This window comes from Anas platyrhynchos, chromosome 4 (assembly GCF_047663525.1).
Source record: "Anas platyrhynchos isolate ZD024472 breed Pekin duck chromosome 4, IASCAAS_PekinDuck_T2T, whole genome shotgun sequence".
Lineage (NCBI taxonomy): Eukaryota > Metazoa > Chordata > Aves > Anseriformes > Anatidae > Anas > Anas platyrhynchos.
The window spans coordinates 13,980,660-13,999,015 of NC_092590.1; the positions used below are offsets into that span (position 1 = coordinate 13,980,660).

The 18,356-nt window shown below is 33.3% G+C and overlaps 1 protein-coding gene across 9 annotated transcripts in view; it reads right to left on the reverse strand.

Annotated features, from left to right (window-relative positions):
* The window catches only part of CCSER1 (coiled-coil serine rich protein 1), a 682,619-nt gene that overhangs the window by 204,622 nt on the left and 459,641 nt on the right, over window positions 1-18,356 (reverse strand). For 8 of the 9 annotated variants that reach the window (XM_072037037.1, XM_072037036.1, XM_027455716.3 and 5 more), the window contains one exon: window positions 17,144-17,221. In XM_072037037.1, coding sequence (XP_071893138.1) covers window positions 17,144-17,221 — 78 coding nt within the window. Of the gene's footprint in view, window positions 1-10,820; window positions 11,143-17,143; window positions 17,222-18,356 lie in introns of those variants that run through there. The other variant, XM_027455719.3, reaches the window with a different exon arrangement.

Consider the following 18,356-nt stretch of genomic DNA (forward strand, 5'->3'; position numbering starts at 1 on the left):
AAAAATTTTAAGAAGTAGAAAAACAAAATATTAAAATGCCTTAACAGTCCAAGTTGAATGAAGCACTATTAAGAAATCAAACCTGGAATTATCAGGTAAATCTCAGTAAATAAACACCTATGAGCTTTTGCTGTTCTCTAGTAAATTCTTATTTTTCCCCAATAAGAATTATATTGTTTAACATCTGTAGACTCACTTGAAAATGAAAACCTCTCAGAAGATCTTCCCAGAGGCTTTTGTCAAGGAATTTATAAATAAATGATAAACCTACAGAAAGAAATCTGTCCATTAAACTGGTGCATGTAAATTTTGATTCAGGGGAATGTGTAAAACCTGAAAAGTAATAATTGAGTTGTCATCCTAGAAAAATTCTTTTTCAGAATTTTAGATTGCCCAGATATCGAAGTGCAAAAGAAATATATTTCACTGCATATCTTGAGATACTTATTATTACACAAGAAATTTCTTATATTGATAATTAAGCCACATATTATTTGTACACCATGATCAACTTTATTAGATGTTAAGCTTGCTAAGAAGAAAAAAGTATTTATCAAAATGACAAAAAATAAATAAAATAAAACCAAAACCAAAACAAAATCCCAACAAATCCCAACAAAAATCTCAACTAATTTATAACTTCAAAAGATGAATCTAGATTCAGAATCTGTTTTAAAATGTGCATTTGGAACCTGTGCCAAAAACTGTGTATTTTTTCCCTCTCTGTTCACATAGCATCACGTTAAGTAATAAGAACAAAACCTGTTTGCAAACATAAATACAATGAAGCAGTCCTTAATTAGTATATGTAAATGTATGTTTAATATTAAAACTTCTATTTATACAAATTTAGAGATTATATTCTGTGTAATTAGGTGTAAATTTTAAGGACATGCATTAATCATAATTTGTCTTTGCAAATAGGATTAATTAGTGTTTGTAATAGCATACGCAAGTGGAGATTAACTGTGAATAACACTTGCTCAAGTAATTGAATAAATGAAATTAGCATAACTTTTATCTGGGGGGAGAAGTGGAATGATAACAAGAGAGCTGTACTTCCAACATAATTTTTGAAACTTTTTTAGTAAATGAAAATACACAAAGACACAGATCATGCCCATGTAAAAGACACTGAAAATATTGCTTTGATGGACGTGTTTGCTTTGGTGTAGTGTTATTGGTATGCACAGATCAGGATCCCAAAGTTCAGTGTGCTAAAACATGAGACAAACAAGAAAACCAGACAGAATATTTACATCTTTTCTGCCTCAAAAATGATAAATACCCACAGTTCTGTAAAAAACCTGGATGTGATCAGATAATTATACTGAAAAAGTCATATGAAACCATACAGCCAAAGCCAAAACTATTTTCTGATAAAGTAGTGCCATATTGTACTATATGTAGACTTAAAATTTTATTGTCTTCATCAAGCACCTTGTAGATAGAAAAAATCAGTTTCATTTTACAAAGGAAATAAGATTTTCTAAACACCGAATACTCAGACCCCCTGCTCTCTCCAGTCACAAGGAATATTATTAATAATAAAAATAACTAATACCTATCTATCTCTTCCTAAATTCTTTGGATGGTGGCCTTTAAAGCCCAGAAAGGATAACAAGGCATAACTCTGATAATTTTTAAATTTGGATAGTTAAACCAATGAAAGAGGAAGCAATTGCTGTCCCCCTAGTTCTCAGAATTTTTATTTTTTTCAATCTTGATACATATGTTCTTATGAACTGTGCAAAAATAAATAAATAAATCATGCTATCCTGTTTAGGCCATACAAATAACTGAACAAAATATTCAATTTCAGATTCCATTACGAAAAAAACAAACAAACAAAAAGGATAGGTTCTCAACTCTGACACACTTCACAGCAACCTACTTGTACCTTTCAAAGGCAAAAAAGATTTCTATTTAAGCAATGGTGAAAACCTCTTACAGGCAAATACAGCAGAAAATACTTACCAGGACATAACAATTTCATGCATTCATACAAAGTTATACAGCAATAAATACTAATTAGCACAATACAATTTTCACCATATTTAACTATAAAATGTTCACACTGGAAACAGCCATTATGCTAACTGAAAATACAACGATGAAAAAAAATCACTACTGAAAAAGAACGTTCTTAAAAACAAACAAACAAAAAAAAAACACCACAAGACTGTAATTATTATTATTTCTTCTACAAATCCTTAGGTCTCATATTTGCATCCAAATTTTCATTTGCATATTTGCAGAAGTTGTGACTGGGGCATTTACATTAAGAAAATATTTAAAATTACAACAGTTACCTTGATCCAAATCTAAAAAATATATTTAATTTTTTGGAGGATGTTGAGTGCATCTGGAACTTAAATACTTGTAGGTATTTGGACTGATGTAGTATAAAAATTAACATACTAGGAGGTTTTTTGTAGGTTCCAGGTTTCTGCAAAATCTTCAGTGAAGATGAGGATTACTGTACCAATTTAACACTGCTCACCAACAAATGTCATGCTGATTGTTTTTAGAAACCAGTTTAATTACTTATGAAGATGCTGTTAAAGACTTTTTGTTTGTTTGTGTTGTTGAACAGAGGCCCCAGATTTTAAGTATTCAATTACTGCAACCTTTGATTTCATCAGAGAAAGCTAATTATTTTCAAACAAGAACACTGCAGTAAGATATTAAGCTATGAAAGTTAATGTTTGTTGCATCAAGTAACTTAATCCTTTTGAAAATGTAGTATTATTAACACATATGGAAATAAGGACCTGGGATACCACGTTAGCATTATACTAGCATTTATGGTCCTTTGATAATCTATGTTGTGATTTGAGTTCTGTTGCCATTTACAGATAGTGATGAAATTATAATCCTTCTATATAAAGAATCAAAGAATCATTGAATAGCTTGGGTTGGAAGGAACTTTAAAGATCATCTAGTTTCAACTCCCCGCCAATGGGCAGGGATGCCACCCACTAGATCAGGTTGTCCAGGGTTTCATCCAACCTGGTCTTTGGCATTTCCAAGCATGTGGCATCCACAACTTCTCTGGGCAACCTGTTCCAGTGCCTTACCACCTTCTGAGTGAAGTATTTCCTCTTAATGTCTAATCTAAGTCTCCCCTCTTTTAGTTTATAACTATCATTGTCTGTCATTATCCACCTGAGCAAAACATTGCTCTCTTTCATTTTTATAAGACCCCTTTAAGTACTGAAAGGCTGCAGTGAGGTCACCCTGGAGCCTTCCCTTCTTCAGGCTGAACATCCCCAGTGTTGACCTAGACTTCTGCCTTGGGAGAGGTAGAAGGGTGAATAACTGTCATATGCTAGGGGATGTTTCCCCACTAGCTATCTGAAACATCATTCTTGCACATACACGTTGTAGAGCAAATCTATGTATGGGTTACAGAATAATGTCACGTTTGTGTTTTTATTTAATAAGTTATGGCAATGTGCTCTAGCAACAAGCAAACAAACACATAAATTAAATCATTGTGTGAAAGGGAACCTAAATACTAAGAAAATGAGCAGAAGAGATATTGTGTTCTAAATGGGCTCACCCTAATGCCTTCAGGATAGTTCAATACAACATTCTGGCAATCGAAATTGAACATGGAGGTTGTATCAGGGTGTTCACACTTCTTTGTTTTTCAATCAAGAGAGAGCTTCCTCTGGCTATAGATATTGAGCTGTACGCTGTAAATATTTCTGTAGAAGTTTTCTCTGAGTCTGCTGGATAAGAAAATCTAAAGAAGCAACATGCCAACCCTGGGCAAGAATTCTCTAGACAAAAGAATAGATAGTGATTTCTCTAACCTTAAGATACTGACCTTTAAAAAAAGCCTTGTGTGAAAAGGGGGAGAAATCTTGCCATGCAAAATCCTTAGTTAGTATGCTTTTTCGGGTTTATTCAATAATATTTGTATTTCATCTTGCCAGTGGTCTACCCAAATTAATTCAAGAACAAGCTGTGTATTTCACAAGCTCATGGCCTCAAGTCTCTGAAAATGTTTTTTATGCTCATGCAGAAATACTGGTAATAATAGATTAATTAAATTTATCAAGGGTAAAGCAGAACATTAAAATCATTACTTACAACCAAAGAGTGATGGAAAGCAACAGTTGGAACAACACAGGACAGAAACAATGCTGAAATAAGTGTCTTAAGTAGAAGGAAAGCTGTCCAACATCATCAAAATATTAAAACTTTATTCTAACAGTAATTCACCTAGAGTTTCAGAAGTAAATTTTAAGAATTGTTTGCATATTTGCCTACAATAACAAGGATTATTTGTACTAAAGTGTGCAAATTAGTATTACGACAGTGGAATACATCATGTCAATGACCTCTCTGCACACTTGTATGCTATGATCTTTCACCAATGTGTGGTATGAAAAACATAAAAAAACATTGTGTTTAGCCAGAAAAGTGGCAAGACCTACTGAAATTCATTGCATTATGAAATATAACATAATGCAAAACACTACTGCAAAGTAAGCTTTGTGGCAGACTAAGAAGTTTTCTGTAGATGCCCAAAACAATGTGTAAGTATTTTAATTAAATCTTACATCTGCATTGTCAACTGAAAATAGCTGTTTTGTAGGAAGTCTAAGATCCATGTTAACAGCATACAGTAAAGCTCTCTTGATATTTGCCAATCAGAATCTATTATGAATAGTTCAAGAAAACTGAAGTTTGCAAATTTCTTAATTGATACAAAACAGAATAAAACAATACGAATTTCTAGACATGTAAAGAGATATCTAAAATGACCTTAATATCCAAATAATTCACAATAGCTTTATTTTCTTTTTGCAGGTTTTCATAATTGTAGCTAGCATCATTCTTAACTACAGGAAAAGGACAAATATCATGTCCTACTCCCTAGAAACTATTTGGTATACACTACCACCATATATTCACCAAGTAAATGTAAAAAAACAAAAAACAAAACAAAAAAACAAAAAACTTTTCCATACTAGCAGTATTAAATGCTTTCTTGTGACTTGTTCTTTGGCAATTGCCAAAGATAGCCTTTGTACATGACAACAGCCACCTACCAGTTTGCTCAGACACTACTACATTCTCTGAAGAAACATAGTCAGCCCCTCCATTTTAAAGCCCAACTAAAGAACAGGAAAGCTCTAATGAGTCTGACTTCGTAGCCCTACTGTGAGTTTACTGATATGCTCTCAACAGTTGCAGAGTCCCGCTAACAGTATTGCCTGTGGCTTCAGCTCTTATGTTCAGTTTTGCAATTCAGAAATGTTCTTGCATAAAAACAATGTGCTCACTTCTATTTACTACAATGATTAGAAATTCCTGGAATTATTTTGTTATACAAAACTATGTAAACAATCTTAGGTACACAACTAACATGCTAGCTACTGTTTCTCTAGTAAGCACCTCCTGGCTTCTGGGGATAGTCTCACAAGCCTCCAAAAAATCTTGTGAAAGCAGGAGTATGAGCAAATACGGAACAAACTCTGATCAGTTCATGTAAGTCTCAGGATTTTTGTAATTTTTTGTAATTGCACTTTCTGCAATTATGCAAGTTTTTTGTTGTTTTTTTTTCAGGGTATTTGGATGCTTGCAAAATACACAGAATCTTAAAAGTAAACTCCACTGGAGCCAGAGAGGCTCCACTTTCCTATTGAACCAGTCCTTTTGCAAACTTGCACTCTAATGGGGGAAACTTGTATTTTTTCATTTTGTCTTTCAATTTGGCCTGACATTAATATTTTCTTCTCAATCATTTAAACGACTGGAAGAAGAAGTACAGATGTACACAGATACACAAATGTATTCAGATGTACACTTTTAAATAATTGCACATTGGTAAACTCATATCTCCGATGTCTGAACTTAAAATTGTTTCATATATTTTAGGTGTGAAGATCCTACTGCTTCTATGTGTTCATCATCTGCCCCCCTTATCCAGTTGTGTTTTGCTCTTGTTCGCTTAAAACCATAATATTTTGTCAGTGAAGGTGTTGGTATTTCTCCCCAAATATAGGTTAGTTTGTATGCATTATTACACAATATAGATCTAATCCTCTTATTTTAGTATCAAACACAAAGCTATAACTTAATTTCATTGTGATAGTCAACATTAGCAGCACTACCAAGTTTCTTCTGAATGTTTTTAGATGAATAAAAATCTCCCTGAAAGTAACGAAGCTGGTACTATACACAAGGTTGTAACATGATTTATGCACTTGCAACTTCAGCATCCATTGTGCACACACAAAATACCTCTTTGCAAGTTTTTTAGGCAATGCGTTTGCTAATTAAAAACAAAACAAACAAAAAAACCACTTTTTTCTTTTATTACTGTTACCCATATTCTGTTTTCAATTTAATACATTTTTGTACACTACAAAAGAAATGTGTTATTGTTCCCCAAATGTCATTTCTCATCCTTTCCCATCGTCATGCTTCTTCTTGATGCTTTATCATTAATGCTAATATTCTACTCATAATAAGTAGAATTTTTCATTACTAATAATGAATAAATGAATGAGATGAACTAGAAAAGCACTGTATTGAAATAAAGGCATAGTACACAGCCTGGATGCAGTTCTCACTGCATTTCTGTTGAGAAAATACTAGTAATAGAGTAGTAATATACGTGACATTTTCTGTTTTGGTTATTGGTGTGTAACATAGGTCATACATTGTAAGCTAAGGTTGTCCTTCTAAACTCTTGAAGTTTATACAAAGGTCTAAATCATACTGAAGAATTCAAACTATAGTACAAATGACCAAATCATATATACACACCTAAAAAGTTAGCACTGCATAAATTCAGCTCCAGAAGATAAACCACAGGCATCCTAACTAAAAGCAGACTTTCCAACCCTGCCACTATGCACATACTACCTAACTACCTATGTTCTCAAACAGTCCCAGTGATTACGTTTCTTAATAGACATGTTGTACGCTCTTTTTATTGGCACAAATGCATATTGAGTTACAGCAGAATAATTTATGTGCCAGCATTTACACTGTTCTTCAGGTTTCCATGTTTAATTGCTTCAGAAGATTAGGTGGCTTTGTTTAAATAACAAACCAACCAAACAAACAACACCACAAAAAACAAACGACCACACACACTAAAAAATGAAACAATCTCCGTTCAGTTTAAGCAGCACATATCCTTTTTTCATATGTATCCCACCCCAGGTTTTTGGAGATTTGTCTGTCTCCAATTACTTGTCACTCTTAAAATTACTCTTGGTCCTTCTCAAATTCTCAACGTCTACCACAGAATGTTTGCTCAAACTGTATCATTTTTGCACCCATGTTTTGTTTGTTTTGGTTTGTTTTTACATCCAGTGACACAATATCCACTTTTATCACCCTCACACTATCTCAAACAGCACTACACACAGACCTTTGGAAATCCCTGGAGAAAAGTGCAGAAACTAAATTCAGGTTATTTGATACCTCTTGCAAAACATTAATTGGAAAAAGAAGGTGTGACTTGTAAATGTCAATGCTCAATATGAGAATAAAGTATTTTGCCAACAAGATTTTAACATTGTATATCTATAAACACCCAGTTGCCATTGCTTGTAACAAGCAATGTTTATTTATTTTTATTTATTTTATTTATCTTTTTATTTATTTTTATTTTTTTTGTCTGGCCCTCCTAAAGATTTGCTTTAGCTCCTAAGAGCAATTATCTGATGAGCAGGTTATTATTATTATTTTTTCATAATCAGTATTTTATCTTTGCAGCTAATAGTAGATGCTATGCCACACAAATGTACGTTTGTATCTTGCAGACACCAGCAACAAACACTTTTTCAGTGAAGAATGATCTTTAAACAAAAAGGAAACCAAAACATGTATAGGCATGGGTGACAGCTAATGCATTAAAAGCACAGACACTGGATGATACCAGATGCCCCAGGTCTATGAACAACTCAGCAGCAGTAGTTACTCACCATCAAAGGAAGGAAACCTTTGGAGCACAGTAAAACTGGTTGCAAAGGTAACAGAGACGTCATGTGGACTGACTTGCAGATCAATGAGAAAAAGCAAGGTGTAGAACATGTGAGCAAACATATAAGAGAGATCCCAAGAGGACCCCCAAAAAGTGGAGTAGGAAAGAAATCAATGTTAACATCAGAGTCCTGACAAGGATCTGTGATACCAGATTTGCTGTAATGGTACCACTCCCATGACTGACACGGAGCTATTGACCTTTATATCAAGAGAAGCTGTGCAATAGTGGGCATTACAAAAAAAGTTGTAGGTACTAGTATTTTTGTGTATATTTAATTTTATCTGTTTATAATTTGAAACAGACGTTAGTATCATTGTAACTGTAATAATAAATGTAAAAAATATTTTATTAAATTGTTAAGACTTTAATTAGACTAACAAAGTTCTTGTCCATGCGTATGAAGTGTGGGTTTTGCTCATGAAAAGATTTTGAATGTAACAGCCTGGTGTGAACTCTTATCAAACTACTCTGCAAGGTGGCAAAAATCATAAATGGATCAACTGCATATTTTCCATATTCACTATTATTACAGCATTTGCTAAAATAGTTGTTTTCCTCACTACTATACATTCAAAAGAACTGATTGGTAGAGCAATTAAGACTTATTAGATTTTTTACGTTTTCACACTAGAATTACTGCCTTGTCAACTATTTTTTGGTCTTCATCATAAGCATAAAATCTGAATACAACTTCTGTACTGCTAACTGCTACCAAGTAAAGAGAAAATCCACTGTATAGAGATATTCTAATAAGTTCTCCATTCACAGTAATTTATAAAACAAGTGACTTTTGTATGTTTATGACATTAATAGATACTTTGATTTTTTCTCCCTGAAGTCTAAATATCTACTTATCTATCAAGAATTTTTCCAGGCCATTGGAATGACATGCGAGCAAAAAAACAACCCCAAGTAATTTTTTACTGGTTCATATGGTTAAGGTTAGGAAAAACCAACCAACCAACCAACCAAACAAAAACAGAAACGTAAAACTAAAACAAATTAAGAAAAGGGTAGTGGAAATTATGAGTAATTTCCTGGAAAAGTTAAAATCCCAACTCATGCTCATTATCCCCAAAGTCATAGGACTGTGCTCAGTTTTGCAATGAAGTGACAGCTGCTAGCAACACCTCTACCACAAGAAAGTTTTAGAAATACCTAGCATTTTACGTACTCTTTTATAAAGACTCAGGAGAAACAGGTACAAAGACTGATCATTTAGGAAGCAAAACTAGTTTTTCCTTCTTGCCTGAATCCTGAAATTTTTTTTTCTTCTACGCTTCTTCTTTCACTGCCTTATGCAGTTTTTTTCACAACTTTCTTCATTCCCTAGATCTATTTCTTTAAGCAGCATACTAATCTCTCTGCCAAAGCACCACAATGAAAAATGCTTTCCCTATCCTCTTCCAGATAACATTATCCTACACAGACTGAAAATATTAGCATAATAAAGATAGTGATGAAAAAAAAGAGAAAGCATGACAAACAGCAAAAGGTAGGCAATTCTATGCTGAAAGATTATTAGAAGGATTCTCAAGTACCAAGGAAGAGAAGGAAGAATGGCAACAGATAAAGTTCAATAAGGAAGGTGAAATTCAAAAAGGGTAATATGCACATGTTTATTTCAGTTGTTTCTGTAAAGTATTTGCTACTTCTGACAAACAGAAAAAGAACTATGCAATTATATACACAAAAACGTCTCAGGAAAACTGACTGAAAGAATGAGAGCATGCTGAAGACTGCTGTTGTAAACAAAAGAAGATGAAATACGATTGGTAAATTGTAGCACCATGTTGAGTGGTACCATAATAAGCCAAGATAATGAAACATCACTTGTGAAGGTCTGTTCACTTTAAAGAGTTACAGGACTTTTTCAGTTACTTGATTTTATTTTCAGTTCAGATCCATTTCAGAATAACCGGTGAAATGTTATTTTTAAATGACAATAATAGGGCTGCAAAAATTAAAGCCAAGGATGTTGAACAGTTGCTCAGGTTGAATAAATGTTCCTACTACACACTAGGTGGCCTGATCAAAATGGCACAGTAAGAAGATTGAAGTATTACCTCTTGTTTGTACAAGAACATATTAGCAGGAAAGGTTTAAGCATACTGCTGGCATACTTATCTTACCTGGTAAAGGTGGGTGAATGAAGTACATCCTCAGGTGAATTAAGTCAATCAGGGGTAAGGGAACACTGAAAGAAGTGGTGACAGGGTTTGTGGTAAACCCTCCATTTTGCTTCTCATTTCTTGATTAATAAGGCCATAATCCAGCGATGACTTTTTTTTTTTTTTTTTTTTTTTTTTTTGGACTGCTCTAAGTAACACCTTCATGTCCAGGAAATACAATTGATTTTTTTTTTTTGCTCACGTGCATTGGTGGTGTCTTAGCAACATCTCTTAGAAGCCAAAGTACTCAAAAAATAACATAAAAAGTAGAGTAAAGCTGTGATTCAAATGGATTCAAAAATCACAGTGGATCAGCTCCCATTTCACAGGATAAAGATGAGTAAGTTCTAACCTTATAAAAGGTTAAGAAATTCCCTGCAGAAATGTCTCTTGAATCTCACATGTAAATTACAAATATGAATTCATCAAACAGAGCAAATACTGAAAGGCACTGACCCTGTATTTACAAACAGTGCAGAGGTATTATTACTGGAAGACAAAAATATAAGGTTGCAATACTAATAGTTTCCTTAGGTTTCCACATCTTGATGTATTTCCAATCTCAGAGAGAAGCATCACTGAAGTATTTTCTTACTTGTTGTGAATCACCAATGGATGATTAAAGTACGTACAATAAGAATAAATGAATTTTATTTATGATAATAACTTCATGATATATTACTAATAATTTACTCATTAATACATTTAATAATGCATATATTGATGACAAAAGAGTGATGTTTGGCTGTTGATAATGTAAATACAAAGTAATCCAATTTTGCCAATAATGGTAACTTGCAGCTCATTTCATATACAGCAGTATTTAATTAAATCCATAAGTGTGGAGTGTCCAGATGTTGTTTTTTTTTTTTAGTTTAATAATGATGGAACCAATGAGATGCTGATAGGTTTGTAAACTAAGCCTTCAGAACATGAAGAATTCCACAGGGCCTTTAAAAAAAATAAAAAGAAGAAAAAGAAAAAAGAAAAGAAAAATGAAATGAAATCTTAAAGATGAATGGTTTGATGGCAACACAAAGTTATATGAACATTGTTCATTTCTGTTGTAAGCCAGCATGCAGGCAGCATGTAATAATAAAGCTTCTTTCACACCAATGATCAACATAACCATGAGTTAAATGATAATGCACACAAAAATGGAAATACAAATCTTCAGCTTGTGTACGACAGTTCTAGTTAGAAAATATTTACAACAGATGCCATGTTTGTACAGGAAAAAGGTCACCAGAATGAGACAGTTTATGCTAAAAGAGGGAATCTATATGCAGCATGCACACATGAAAATATTTCCACATTATGATAGAACTGTGTGAGTACATCATTCTGCATTAAAAAACACTCCTTTTAAACTCAGTAATATGTAAATAAAGTAAAATAAAGTAAAATAAAATAAAATAAAATTAAAACAAAACATATATTCTTAAAAATACATTGCTTTATAATACTGTGGTTATACACTGTTAATTTCTAAAGTTTGCTCACTGATCTTTTCTTCCAGCTGAATCCACATTTATTTATTTTAATATATTTTTAAGAAAACATGCTCAAAAACAATTTCAAAACATTGCTATGTTAGAGAATTTCCATTTTACTAAGTACCAAATTCATTTACTTTTGATAAACTATTAAATTTTGAAATCTACTTTTCCTTTCTCATTTTACCTTTCTTTTTCACCAGTTATTATTTATAAAGGAACAAAATTCAAAAGCTTTCAGTGCTACTAAGATATTCCCAAACCATTCTCTGGCCTTATAAATAGGATACTAATAGTATTCAATGTAGTGCATGAATAGAATCAGTAAAGTGTGACTTAGTGAGAAAAAGATGGCTTTTTTAAAATTTTAACCAAGTAAAAACTATTGAAAGGTCTCATTTTTTAGTGTCCTACTAATCTCATTAGTGTAACAGAAGAAGCTTGTGACAGAGAAATACAGAGTAAGTAGGAAGATGGAAAAGTAAAAAGTCAAGAATATCTTATTACACTTATTACAGATGTATTACAGAAAGACTATGTTTTAAAAGATGCAGACACTACAGTATTATTCTAATTTTGGTCTACGAGGAGACTCCACTACTATATCAAGCCACATTTTACTACAGATATTACCAATGATTTTATTTGTACAGAAAGCAAGTTGAATTCAAAAATAACAACTGAAGAGCATTTGCACTTACTGAGCAACACCACAGAATGCAAAGTAAACTAGTTAGTGGAAGCCTCTCTGATTTCCACGCTGCAAGTCACAGTTTCTATCCCAAAACCCAGTTTATTTTAAACTAATAAATGTAACTACCTTTATCAAAACTCACACAGCAAAAAACCTAGGCTTTGATGGTTAGGCAATACGTTTGGAAAGGTTTGGTGGGAAGCAATCATTAAGAACAACAACAACAAAGTTTCAGCAAAATATTTTGCAATCACCAGACAGAAAGTTTGAAATAATTTGCAGGAGTAGGACAGCCTGGAACACATTTTGCCTAGAAATTTTGAAATGGTGTACTGAAAATGGGGAAATGAAATGAGAAAAAGAGAAAATGACTGATGGAGGAAGTTGTGGGAAATGAATATGCACTCTAAGAACAACTTGGATATCCATTTTTGGTTAGGTACGCAGGAGTACAAGAAAAGCAAAGACCGAAATGCTTAACCACAGATTTGATTTCCAAGTGAACTTACTTTTTGAAGAATTGTGTTAGAGGTATATTAGGCATGATTTTGCATTATCTCACCGTATAATTTAGAAAACAAACCCCAAGAGATAAAATAAGAAATAAGTAGAGAAAAGGTAGTAGTAACATACAATAGCAGGTGGACATCAGTTTCCCAGGCTAAAAGAAAAAAAGAAAAAGCAGAAGCAGGATGATTTTTTGGTTTAGGTGGGATAATGAAATCCATTTCACATTGTAACAAACTATATGATACTGTGGACTGTATATACATATTTAGATATATTCGGATTAAACTAGAAGATTTAAGTACATTAGTATTCTCTTCCCTTCCTAAAGGAGAAAACATAATGCATTGTAGTTCCTCACAGTATTCATAAAGCCTGGCAGCCAGAGAAGACAAGCAGGATTGGTAGGAGGTGGAGGGGAAGTTATGGCATCCAGACCTATATCTTCCACCCCCTCCTAGTGAAACAAAGCGGTTCTGTAGAGAGAGGTGCACAAGTTTTGAGAGGGAAATGGTGTCCAAGGCGAAGTAGAACAAGCTACAAGACAAATACCCTGAAAATGTATTAGTATGGACACGTATTAATTTTAATTTTGCATGGCAGTACAGGGTTTTGGAGTTAGTCTCTGCTTGCGTATCAGCCAGCACTGCTGTAAACATATGCAAATCAAATAGTAAGCAGACTGGTAGCAATAACATGCAAGTTTGTTGTCTGAGACTCTAGAAGCACAAGACAAAATGTCAGGTGATCACTAAGCTGGAATGGATACTCAATAAATGGGGAATGAGTTAAGAACCAGTCTAAAACCTGCTTATATCTGTTTCAGCATGAGAGAGAAAGCACAGAACAGCAGTTCAGGGTTGTGAAATCTGTAATATCAGCAATAAAGAAAACATAGAAAAGGCACTTTAGAAATCATGCCAACCCCTAGAAACTTCTAATCTAGGTGTATCAAAATTAAGGACAAATAATTTTCATCCAAAACCTGATAGACTGATGATGAGCTGGAATTCTTTTTCTGACTGAAATAGAGAACTGTACTGTGGTTGTTTGATTCTGCTTTCAGGACACATTTTAAGGAAAATTCATTTGCAACAGCACATGCTTGTGTGCTTATGTGATGCCAGCATGATACTTAGGACTATTTCTTTAGCTCCATTACTAGAATTGTATCAGTTCACATGATATTGTAATCAGTCACAATGTTAGTTGTAAAGTAACTTGATTGGCATGTAAGAAATTATTTGTTACAATTATTTAAGAAACTTCATCATTTTGCAGTCTCCTACATTAATCTGTTGTGCACATGACTCTTTCTGCAAGACTCCCAAAAAGTTTTAAATGATTCTTAGTTCAAATACTTTAAGAAATATTAATTTTAGGACTACTTACATAGAAATTCCTTGTCATTCTGCACTAGAAAGCAATTAGCTTTCTATGAAACCTGGATTATTTTCTCATGTCTTTCCACAATACACATGGCAGCTAGCTTGATATTTTACTTTCAATGTAGTCAAGTAGCATAGTGGTTAAGCAAATGTTAAACACTAACTTAAGGATTTCAGAAATACTACAGTCTGAAGTATATTCTGTGTTTACAACATCAGTGAAATAATGCTATTATTGATAATACATTTATCTATCACTCGTTTTTGAAGTTGTATTAAGGGTTAAAATATTTGACTTTTTTGATTGCTTGTTTTGCTCTACAGTAGAGAATCTGTAGTGATGAGGGAATGAACTTAGTTTTTCTGCTTACCTGTTGAACTACATATCTTTAGTATTCAACGTATGCTGTGCTCAGAATGTGTGACCAATGTGCTGAAGATTCTCTCTTGCATTCTCTTTTGCATTTGACTATTTAATCTAATTTCACATTAGCACAGTACTCTTGTAGTTACACGTACAAAATCCTAGATAAAATGATGTACGGATATCACTTGCCAGGGTTACGTTTTGGTTTTGAAAATTTCATATACAAGCAAAGAATACCAATGTAATTGCTGCTTGGCTACAATGTAAACACAGCTGAACTAATTACCTGTAATAAACAACCTTGAAGGAAAGCTGCATGATCTAATAAAAGAATGAGCAAAAGTTTATAACACTAGTATTATGAAAAGTGTTAAAATTATTTATTTGTACATTCATCTTCATTCTTGCATGGCTTGAATTCCCTTAATGATGGTCATAGTAAGCATGACTCATTCCTGTAGACCAGTTCAACTTTCTCTGTAATCTATTCCCAGTAACACAATTTCTGCAAGTGTTCTCTACAAGATACTTATGTGTTAATACAAAAATATTCCACATATCTTTTTGTTCTTCTGTTCCTGTGTACTATATAAGAAAACATATGATTTCAGCCATGACATGACAGAGACAATTTACCAGGGAAGGTTGAAAAATGTTTCACTACTGTTTAAGACAATACTGATTAAGAATAGGATTTGTATTGTTATTGTTGTTATCTTCAATACTCAGACCTCATCTAGAAAACCGTATCTGTCTGGGGGAGGGTGGGGCATCTAATTTTACCACAGAATCAGCAACCCACTACCAACAGAAAAAATCCCCCCCTCCATAGGAAAAAAAAATAAATTACTGGAAAAAGAAGAAAAACTCAGTTAACAGCATTAATCACTGCAGCATATACCACATACTTGGTTTAGGGCAGGGTAGGGATAACAACCAAATGCATAAATCATAACTGTTAAATATATACATATATATATATATATATCCTAGAAATTGGTCACTGTCATTTGTAGTCGAAGACTTTTACTTAACATCTGAGCTCTTGTTAGTACAGTAGCTATTAAGGATAATTAGCCCCAGCAGAAAGAGGTACAGAATTATACCATTAACAGTTTTAAAGGTATTTCTGAATATTATGGGATTTTCACCATCAGTAGATACACCTCACAGTTTCAGTATGGCCAAACGACACTTGCTATTTCACAGATGAATACAGCAGAATACACGAATGCAACAGAATACACAGGCTCATGTTCTGCAACCTATGCACAAGAAATCAGTGGAGGTAGGTACATTTAATAAAATATTGACATGTGCCCTACATGAAAAAATACTTAGAAGAAAGAAAACAAAAAGCCCACAAGTGTTAAAAGTAATATACACAAAAATAGTAATTATTAGTAAACATTTTTGTGCAAACTATTTTACTTACCATAATAATAATAAATCATACTCCTTGTTTGAATCAACTTAAAAAAAATAAACAAAAAAAGAGAAAAGCATACTACAAAAAAAAAGAAAAGCATACTTGGCTTCAATAACATTTCTGATTAAAATGTGAAAATCTTACTTTTTTTTTTTTTTTATCTTCACAAGACTATCTGAAGACTTGGAAGACAAAAACTTTAATGCTCACTGATAAAAAAACAAACAAACAAACAAACAAAAAAAACATGCTGAAAGAAAGGTTTCAAAACCTGCTTTGATTCCAGTGTTTCTTTTATAAACTGGAAGAAGCATGTTGATATACATCAGTGCAGAAACACTGCCTTAGTTTGCAGAACAGTCTTTGGTGAGAAGTACTGTTAGATTCTACTCAAATGATAGAACAAAAGAACTGTCAATATACAACATTCTGGCATTTTTAATCACACATTATTTATGAATAAAGAACAAGTAAATTTCTCACATATATTCAACTGATCTCCCAAAAAAAAAAGATAACATTAAAAAAAAAAAGCTGACAAAAATGTTTTCTACTATGTTCTTATGGTCTTCCATGGGGGTAAAAAGTATCATTTCACTTTCCAGCAGAAATTTTGAGTGACGCTCTTCAAGAAATATAACTTTAACAATACTTGTCATTATTACACCTCTTCCATTATCTTCCAAAATTCAAATTTTGTTTGGATAGCATATGGTGATTATAAACATAATAACCTAATTAATTTGTTAATAAGTGTGTAAATGACTGTTGACACTGAAAAAAATTACAATCCATTAATACATATCCTCTGCATTCATTTAAGCTAATTCTGAGCTGTTTGTAAAGCATAAAATTAATAGGGTATTGGTATGCTGGCAGGTAGCTGCAATTATCTTCTCATGTTGCAGAAGCCATTTAAAAATCATTTAAGAGCAAAGGATGAATGGTGTTCCAGTAAATCCCATTAAATCAGTGCACAGACACAACAGCAGCAGAAGCAAACAGGCTGATAGAACTGTGAAAACCCATAAAGATGAAAAAGAAAAAGGACTGCTCAATACAGCTACTTACATCATGGCCTACAAGTTCTGTCTGCGTGGATTTATCTGCTTGGGAAACAAAAGCCTTCTGCAAACACTGAGCCTTTTCCTGTAAAACAAAATAACATATCACAGGTTAGTCATCTTTTTTGCTCACTGAGCTTTGCAGCTATCAAATAAGTACAAAACTCATGCACGGCCAGCTGTTCAGAAATGAATTTTACTAGGACACTAGTCTGACTGTAAGGTTTATTTCCTTACTAGTATTTCCTACATCAACGTGTCTTCCTCTTAAATAGAAAGGAAAGTCCAACTCTAGAGAAGAGCTTCGTCCACAGGAAGGATGTGGACGAAGAAGAAATTGTCAGACTGTGAAGAGCCACCCCTGAGAAAACAGCCAAGAGTTGGTTGAGAGTCTGTGGGTAAAAATTAAGGACTGGACCAACAAAAGATGTCTTGTGGTTGGGGTCTGCTACAGGCCACATGATCAGTGGGAGCTGCTCCAACTACAAGAAGCTTCTTGCTCACAGGCTCTCATCCTCCTGGGAGATTTCAACCACCTGGATATTTGTTAGGAAAGCCACGTGGCAGGCAGTAAGCAATCCAGGAGACTCCTGGAGTCCTCTGATAATAACTTCCTCTTCCAGGTGTTAGACAAACATACTAGAGGAGAAGCATTACTGGGCCTGGTGCTCACCAATGTGGAAGAGCTCCTTAAAGAGGTTAAGACTGGAGGAAGTCTGGAGTTTAAGACTGGAGGAAGAAACTGTAGTGTTTGTTTGTTTGTTTGTTTGTTTTTTTGTTTTTTTTTTTTCCTCAAGGAAATTATACAACGAAAAAGTTGTAAATACACAGAATAAGGTAAGAAAAGGCACACAGGAGGGTAAGGTTTCATGAACACAGAACGCTAAAAGTCCTTTAGTGCACTGATTTATATTTTCTTATCTACCAAATCAGTTTTATTTTTTAGCTATACCCATAAAAAAATACTTATCTTATATGCAAATTCCTCGAGATTTACAAAAAATATGTTTTCATATGCTGTTGTGCCTGTAATATTAGTAAAACTAAATTTATGTAAATTGAAATTCAGGCTAAATGAATCTTGAGTTGAATGACACTCAGGTTTTACTTCAATAAAGATATAGAAACTTTACTATTTTCAGCTACTATGTGTTGTTTTTCAAAAGTACCTATATATTTTAAAAGTCAAATGTTGTTAATTTCAAGGCAAGATACACACC